An 8,771-nucleotide genomic window follows, 5' to 3' on the forward strand; every position below is an offset into this window, starting at 1 on the left:
CCGGGTTTAGTTATTGACATGAAGATATAGTGCCTTAAAAAAACCTTAAGATGAAAAAGCATCAAGCTCAACTGTTTTACACAGCTCGTTTTTTTTGAAGACATTATGGTGAAAATACAGGTAGCAGAATATAATTGCTATGTGCATTATATTTAATTAAATTGTATATACAAAGTAGTTGATATTCATATTTTTAGTACCCCTTCTTTCAGTTTGGACTTCACTGATTTATTTAGATCAGACTTCAGTCTCCTAAATGAATTGTTCGCTGCTAGAACCTAAAGAAACACCCCCGTAAGAAAATAATTTAACGCTGTCAGACTTCCTCAAAGCTTTATTTATACACACTGTATATACAAGACACAAAAGGTAGCCTTACTCAAAATGCCATGAAGTGCCTTCACAAGAAACACAGACAGAACCAGGAAGGTAATAAATCGGCCTGTTTCAGATGGAAGGCAGATACAAGCTTTATTAAAGCAGAAAGACTTTTAAAAAATGTACGGATAAATATGACTGTCCTGAGTTTAAGTTTTACTCCACAAGAAAGATTGCCCTTTGTTAACTTCAACAAAAAAAAAACATGTACTAATAGATAAAGATGCTTTTACTGCAGTTTAAAAAACGAATAGTTTACTTTCGTATTACTCCTTGAATCATGTCACACCTGGGAACCCCTTTCCAAAACAGACCATAATATTGAATCTATTCACGGTTACAAGCACACCAACAGAAGAACATAGCTTTCCGTTTCTGTCAAGAATATGTGTAAAATCTGTTCAGTCACAATTCTAACTACGGATGTTATTACTGTTGCACAATACGCCCCCCTGTAAACTGGCAAACTGTGCACGGCCTTCAAACGGTTTGATGTCCCCAATACAGCACTACTGAGTTTGTAAAAAAAAAAATATATATATATATTTTGGCAACAGACGCTGCCACCTTTACGCACCTCAGACAGAAACTAAAAAGCAGTTCACGAACAAATAAGAAGCTGGGTGATAAAGGCTGATAAATGCGTCTAACATACTAAAACATGTTGATGCAGTCTCCCCAAATCCAAAAGGTTTTGAGTTCATAGTTTCGTGAGTATTTCAAACAACCCATTGTGAATAACGGGAAAGAACAAGCTCGATCACTTCAACCAGCAGACATGCTTCAACCGATGGCGGCGCTGTGGGAGTTTTCAGACTTAACGAGGGAAACATTTTGCCTCCAGCTGCCATTAATAAGGCACTGATGAGAGTCCCGTTAGCATCAGGCAGCTCGCCTTTAACACATCAAACACTCGGCCGTTACCAACGCACATGTCCGCTCATTGGCGAGAGACGGTAAGCTCTTACATTTCAGGAATTCACTTGAAATCTATCCAAAACTTAAGTTTTTCAAAAACTTGACTTGCACTGTAACTGAGTTTTTAATGTCCAATGCAATGAATGCAACATGATGGAGGGGAAATTTTTTTGAGGTTACAACTATTTACAGTACATGTATGAGTGGATTCTACACATAACATATGAAAGTTTACCGAGGTAAATGGACGAGTCAGTATTGACAACCTGCAGGCGTCCTACTCTGAGGGCAGTGTGTGTGCGTGTGTGTGTGTGTGTGCGCTTCTGGTAATGAGCACTTGTAGGCGAAGAGAAGTAACCATGGCTGCACTCCACTGTAATACCCTGAAGAAGCTTATATTATTGGAAATGTTGCAGTTAAAAAGTGTTTTTGTGGGCAAAGACAAGCCCAGCTCTTCACACAATCCGCCATGTGATATAAATTGGAAAATAAAACCGTGAGGCAGGTTTCAGAATTCATTCGAACGTGGAAAGAATTGGAAGCTACCCGCAAATCATTGTTTTTACAATAATAACTATTCTAGTCTAAACTATTGCTACCCAAGTATCATCTAAAAAGTGAAAATCCCACCGTTTCTCCAAAATAATCACAAATGATGTCTTTCATCCAAAGGCGTACAAAACATGATAAAAGTACACTTCAAAGTTGTGCACTGAAGAAGCACTCGAATATCCTCTCATACAGAAGAAGGAGTTATAGACATACAAGATGTTCACATGGAGAGTAAATCTAATTCTCAAAAAAACAAAAAACTCCAGAAATTTAAAATAGATGTCAACTCTTTACACGCTATTGCAACACCAGTCGACGCCCTCCTCCTCGTCATCGGATCGATTCTAGTGGTTGATTTATTTTAAAAATAAATCAACCACTTTCTATTGGTCTTCTTCCAGCACCGCTCTTAAAAAAGAGAGAGAGAGAGAGAACAAGGACGACAAGGAAGAGAGCATTAAACATCATTCACATGGTCACGTGGATAACTTCTGATGTATAACACCAGCTCGGGTTGTTGTCCGTCTGACTTACATATTCCTCATTTCTAACAATGATGCCCATTCAAAACCAGGGCACGTCTGACCCAGCTCTGGTCAGGAGGAGGGTCTACTTTTTGGGGTTTGACTGCTGGTCTCAAAAGAGCATCACTCTCCCCACCCCTCTTCTTCTTAACTCCACCCTAAAAACAGTCAAACACCGTCATCTGGTTCGCTATCAATCAGGACTGCTTTATGAGAAACAGTGCCCAAATGTTTCTAACCTGACAAGTGAAAACAAAAAAGGTACTGTGGTGTCTGACATAAAGATGTCCATTAAGAATTGTGTATTTGCTTGTCGTGTTCCCTTACAGTGGTCCAAATTTGGCTTCGTAGCAACCCACTGTGCTCTTGTAGCGGCTGCAGTCCTTCCGCAGCTCGACAACTTCCGTCCGCAGCGCCGCGTTCTCGCGCTCCAGGAAAGCCGCTCTGACGGTGATCTGGTTCTCCTTTAACCTGCGGGCGTCGCGGGAGCGCTTGGCCGCCACGTTGTTCTTCTTCCTTCTATTCCAGTACCTGTCATCCTGTAGGGGGGGGGGGGAAAGCTGAGGTAAGGACAACTATGTGCGTAGCATGGCCTGCAGCCAGGCGCCTTAGTGAGTGTGTGAACAAAACCCGTGTTCTCAGACAGACTGGGAAGGAAGGAAAACATCAATTTGAAGATTGTCAAGAGTGCTGAGTCACTGTGAGTTGCCAGAGCTGCTTCATGACATGGCCTTTTCTACTGTGTATATTGCCCTTGGACCACTTGTGTATTTAGAAAATAGCAGATGACATTTGAAGCCAATTAAAGTGTTGCATTCCATTCCTGTAAGTTAACATTATTTAATATCAAATGTCAAAGATTTGTTCCGTGCAGTCAAAGCAGAGACAGTGGGTACCTGCGTCTCTACAATTCATCTTTGAAAACTAAATTAAGGCAAGAAAAAGGGTTCTGATGTGTGGCGGGAAATTGGCAAGAGTTTTGGGGAAAACAAGAAAGTGTCAGCTGACGTGGAAATATATAAAAGAGCTTTTTGTGAAAACAAGGAAGCAGCAATGATTTGTCACTTCCTGTTCCCACGACTGTGCATGTGTAAGCGTGCTCCAGAGAGTAGTATAAACAACCACTAACAGGGATATAATATATATATATATACACATATATACATAGTGTTTCCCCTAGGTTTACAGCTTTTTTGGGGGGGTGGGGACCAGGGACCGACACAAACACTTAAAGGAATCATGGTGTTGACTGGCAGGGAGACTCTATAAATGGCCTGTTTATGCTGTCTACATATTTGACAGAACATTCCTAAAACCAAAAAGAAAACTGAAATAATGCCCTATTCATTCTCTGTATCTATCTGTCTATTCCGTCTATTTATGTACGTATTTACTTACCAAGATCAGTCTTGTACAGCCAGGGGCAAATGTCATAATATATCAAATTAATTCAGATAACTTGCTTCTTGCCCTGCGTCGTGTTTAAGTTTGCCAAAATCTATTGAGGTGTTTTCCATAAACCAAGCTATGCACAAACTCGGTGAAACAAACAGCTGCTCCGTGTTTAACGGGCTGCGCCCCAACATACCTTCTGCTCGTCAGGCACGTACACTTTCTTGGCCTTCTTGATCATGGGTTGTGGCTTGAGCTCCTCTTCAGAGAACTTGTGCTTGCGAGGATTAAACAGCTCGCCTCCGGGCACACTCGACAGGACCAGGTCGGTGGGATCCGGCTCATAGTTCATATCGACCTCGAGCTCATCGGGGTCGGGGGTCTCTTCGTCGCTTTCAGTGGTCACCTCTAAGCAGACAGAAGAGGAGCACAAGAACTGAAATATTGGGACACTGTCGGCACCATGAAAGCACGCATTTATTAAAAAAAAAACATTTTCAATGCATGATTTCTTTCCACTGTAACAAACAGACATTCCAACATGTACCGACTAAGAGTCTAAGAATAAACAAATATTTTTTTGCTATGCAAATCCCTCCAGTGCCACCGCATATCACGTTTGCCTGACATCTGTGACAGAACCTGAATATCTGGTTTTCTGCCCTACGTCAAGTCTCTAGTCTCTGCTCCGCCACTCACCTGCAGTAACATCGCAGAGGATATCAGAGTCACTCTTGGTGATGATCACTTCCCCCTCACACTTGTCCAGTTCCTGAATGGGCAGCAGGCCCAGTGAGGACACGCTGGCTGGCTTGGCAACCTTCACCTGTGCCTTTAGTTTCTCCGTCCTCGTGGAGTCTCCCTCTGCGCTGCTCTTTAGAGAGCCCACGTCCGGCAAGGTGGGGATGCCGTTCTCCGTGAGGAACTCCTCCAGGTCCATGTACTCCAGGTGGAAGTTCTCCCCATCGTAAGGAATGGTTTTATCCCAGATCGCCGGGGTCAGGGCAGCCGAAGGACCCATATCGCTACCTCCTCCGCCAAGGTCAACATCTCCCAGACACAGCTTGTCCTTGTCCGTTTCTGAAACACGGGAAAAAGATGCACATTTAGATAAAAAGGCAGTATTCACAGAAACTGGTCGACTTTGTTTGTCATGACCCAGAAGGCCTTCAGTGTGTCTAATCTAATGTTCACTGCTCAAGTAAAGCACAATTGAGAGTGCGTCCGCTTGTTTGTTTTTCCTCTCCAAAGAAAGTCAATACAGAACGGTCCCTCAGGAACCAAACCACCAAGAGAGTGTTTGTGTGTGTTCTACAAAGAGTAGAAATTAAATAGCTCACGTTAGATTAGAGCATTAACGTTGCTGTAAATTATTAACTAAGGAAACTGACACCTTTCACCACAAGCTTTGACATGTCAGGACACAGAGACCCTACTTCCCTTGACACGTGTTTAACTTGCATATTTCTGTCAACAAATAAAACTCATTTGTAACTTGGAAAGGACTACTTTGTATCAAAAGACGTGGAAATTCAGGGACGAGTCTAGAAAAGCCCAGATGGTGAGGGGAGCCACACAGAATCCACCCATCAAAGCAGAAGCATGAAAGCCAGATGAACAATGAAAGCAGCAACAACAATACTTGGAATTCTAATAAAGTTAACTATTTGATAGTGGACTCAGATTTAATCCACCTAAACAAAGAGCAATACCCAGTGCCTGTATCAAATGCCACATAATAGACTGGAGAGGAGAGGCCTGTGGTCACCGTGCTGTGTGTACACGAAGTGTCACGTTAAGAGTTAGTATCGCTGCGTGTTTAACGCACTTGGATACCCGCTGTCTGCTACATTGCTGTGGTCTCTTTAGCGTTATTTCTGCATGTTTTTTTTTTAACTGACGCTACGCGGTGCGCTCCTTCCTCTCGGCACTTACCGTCGTCACCGTCCAGAATGTTCGGTGGTGGCATTTCCATAACCTTCTTCAGAACCACGGGGAATGAACTCGGGGCCCCCGTGGCCGTTTTTAGTGTGATGATAATTGGCTCCCCTGACATTTTCCTCCCGTGTTGTTACAAGTTACTGGCAAACAAAAAGCAAGCTAAACAGCTTGTCTGCTCGATAACACTAACGTAGCTATTCAGCCCCGTCTCAGGGGGGATTCAACGGTTTTCACGTATGACAACGACGGTCACTGCATCCTAACAGCTCTCTTCTCTTCCTCCGGTAAACGAGTTTGGAGGTGTTGGGAACAAACTGTCCCTCTACAAAGATGTCCACCCATCCTTGTGTTGATAGGCGGGCCGGGCGCCTCGTTTTATGAATATTAATTAGGCCAATCAAAAGGGGGCGTGGATTATAACGAGGAGCCAATAGCAGTTGATACGTCGCCGGTGGCTGAGATCTCATTGGTTGATGGCGTTATATATATCTAGAGGTTCTACAGAACCGAATACATGAACAGGAAAACGTGCCACGAGCAAAACACAACGACATCGTAGGTGTAGCTATTTATGTTAGCACGGCCTGGTTCCTGAATGAAATCACGATTGATGTTCTCCACCAAATTCTCTTTTTTAAATCAAGGTTTTATTAAACAATGTTACGTTTGAAAGCCCCTCCCCCACCACCACCATATACATGTTAAAACGTGCAGCTGCCGCCCATTCATATGTGCAGGCTCTGTACGTATGTACAGGCTCTGTCCAATGGAGCGGCGCTCTGTTTCTGTCACTCACGCGCAGACAGGAAGGGCGGAGCAGCAGGGCAAACGTAGCCATACATTTAGCTACCACCCCTTTCGGTCTAAGTTGCAGTCCTTATGGTTGCATTGCTGCAGCAGAGCAGACAGGTCAAGGGCAAAGATCAGTCTCAAAACCTCCACTTTTATCAAGAAAAAACAGGATGTACGTGCACTTGGTTTTCAAACTAATATTGTTCCAATTATAATACATCCTGTTTTCTTTGACAAAGGATTACATTTAAATGCATGGGGCAATGATGCATTCTCCAATATCCTCTCCAATGTGTTTCTTTGTCACTAAATGGAGTGTTCCGTCTATTTTTATGCCTACATCAGTATCATGAACTGCAAAAGGCAGCTCGGCACACCCTTCGTGCACACTAGGGTTTTAGTGGTGGTGGGAGGGGGTGTTTACTGTCCAATGTTGCTTGTATGCATGTCACAGACGCTAAGCCTTCAAGGTCAGTTGCTACAACACATGAGCTCAGTGAATGTTGTGTTCACACTGAACCTTCTAAGTCACCTGGTGAAACACCACACCGCCTGAAATTTGCATGAAATTTGAGCTCTGCATTTAACCCATCCTAAGCATTAGGAGCAGTGGGCTGCGGTAAAGCACCCGGGGCTCAGCTTGGGGCTCAGTGTCTCGCTCAAGGACACTTCCACACTACACAAACTTCTACAGAAATAGTATATGCATTTTATATGTCAAAATATTGTATGTATACCCTGACTTGACCTCAAGAATCTTCCATTATCTGCTATCACAGAATACTGGCCTTTTTTGTTGTTGCCAGAAATACTTGGTTGAAGGTTTAGGAAAAGATCATGATTTGGGTTCCAAATATCACTTTCTGGGCAAAAGCCCTAAAAAGGCAAATTTAAAACTTTGGGGGCTAGTCAAAAGGTGTCATCATATGACACTCAAGGTAGAGTCCATGTGTTTGGCTCACATGGATGCATGGCAGCACATTCCATCAGTCCACAATGCCATTTCCAGGTCTGGCAAAGTTAATAAAAAGTGAATGAATTTTTCTGAAAACGAGCGCTATTATAAGCATTACTGTGGTGCTTTGTACATAATGACTATGCCGTAAAAAGCCACGAATTCAGTGACGTCACCGAGACTCCCATGTTCACTGTATATTCAGAAATCTATACAAACATTGGAGACTTTGCACCTCTATGGATTTTGTGAGGAGTTGATGAGAAAAGTCATGGTTTATTATCGCACAGTAAATACACAGATTATATGTACATATGAATATAAAGCAATGTGATGCTCACAGGTCATATGTTGAGTTCTGCTCCCACAGGTGCTCCGGACAACAAAACAATCTAAAAATAAAGAAGCCAGGACTTTGAAGCCTGCTGTAGTCTGATGTCCCTAAACATAATCCAGAGAAGGCAAACAGGGCCATCTAGTGATTTAATTATGAATCTACAAAGCCCACCAGCTCACTCAACCACACACAAATTGCCAGCAACATCAGACAGAATAACAATAGGATCAATCATAATCTTATTTCATCAACACATCCCAGAACTGACATTTGTTTCCCCACTAAGTATTTCAGGGTAATAATGTAGAGATAATTATGGGCCGACTTTCATACAGTTCTTTGGCCGAGCTTGTGATGACGGTCTAAAAATAAACATTAAATGGTCAAGCAAGTAAGACACTGTTCTTGTCACTTAGCTACAGCAGCCGTAAATGGTGTTAAACTATCGGTTAATGTCGAGAAAGACAACATTTGAAATAAGGCTGTACAACAAACTGTTGATCTGAATCCCGGTCAGCCTTTGAACGCTAATTTAAAAAGACAAGACCCTTGCTGTCTCCATCAGCTGACACACGTTAACCAGCCAGCTCAGCTGCGGGGATTACGCAACAAGCACGCACGTCGTTTGCAGACAATTCAGTTTCGCTGCATGAAACTTGACAGAAAACTTCAACAAAACACACTCGAGTGTTTGATTTGACAGCAACTTACCATCATCGTCAAAGTTCGGGAGAGTAAACGGAAGCTCAAGAAGAGCCCTGAACATCTCCGGCATCTCTGTCGTCTCTGAAGTCATGTTTATATTTTTTAAATTTGAATCAACCGATATTTCAGAGCTCACAGGAAGCTATATTACAATAAAGTCAAATGAGGCCGACTGAGGCTTACCCAGGCCTTACGGCTCCCACGAAATGGAATGGTTGAACGACTAAAATCGTACCAGACCTGTCACACTCTGAACTCTGACCAATAAAAAAAAAAA

General features: G+C 42.8%; 1 protein-coding gene across 4 annotated transcripts; it reads right to left on the bottom strand.

Moving 5' to 3' along the window:
• Window positions 1–319: 319 nt before the first annotated feature.
• tefa (TEF transcription factor, PAR bZIP family member a) lies at window positions 320–8,769 on the bottom strand. 4 transcript variants are annotated; one of them, XR_012954593.1, is made up of 7 exons: window positions 8,678–8,732; window positions 8,501–8,575; window positions 4,464–4,844; window positions 3,961–4,172; window positions 2,700–2,911; window positions 2,383–2,530; window positions 320–2,256 (listed from the first exon to the last, which is right to left on the bottom strand). XR_012954593.1 is itself a non-coding variant. In XM_076093233.1 (5 exons), the coding sequence occupies exons 1-5, from the start codon at window positions 5,818–5,820 to the stop codon at window positions 2,232–2,234; spliced, it is 951 nt and encodes a 316-aa protein (XP_075949348.1). In that variant the 5' UTR covers window positions 5,821–6,059; the 3' UTR covers window positions 320–2,231. The 4 variants fall into 4 exon arrangements, 1 of the variants encoding a protein (XP_075949348.1); XR_012954592.1 differs by having other exon boundaries at window positions 8,501–8,769; XR_012954591.1 differs by lacking the exons at window positions 8,501–8,575; window positions 8,678–8,732 and adding an exon at window positions 5,700–6,060.
• Between the last annotated feature and the right edge of the window lie 2 nt (window positions 8,770–8,771).

The sequence above is a fragment of the Anarhichas minor genome, unplaced genomic scaffold, assembly GCF_050575085.1.
Source record: "Anarhichas minor isolate MPS153535 unplaced genomic scaffold, ASM5057508v1 ptg000017l, whole genome shotgun sequence".
Classification (NCBI taxonomy): Eukaryota; Metazoa; Chordata; class Actinopteri; order Perciformes; family Anarhichadidae; genus Anarhichas; species Anarhichas minor.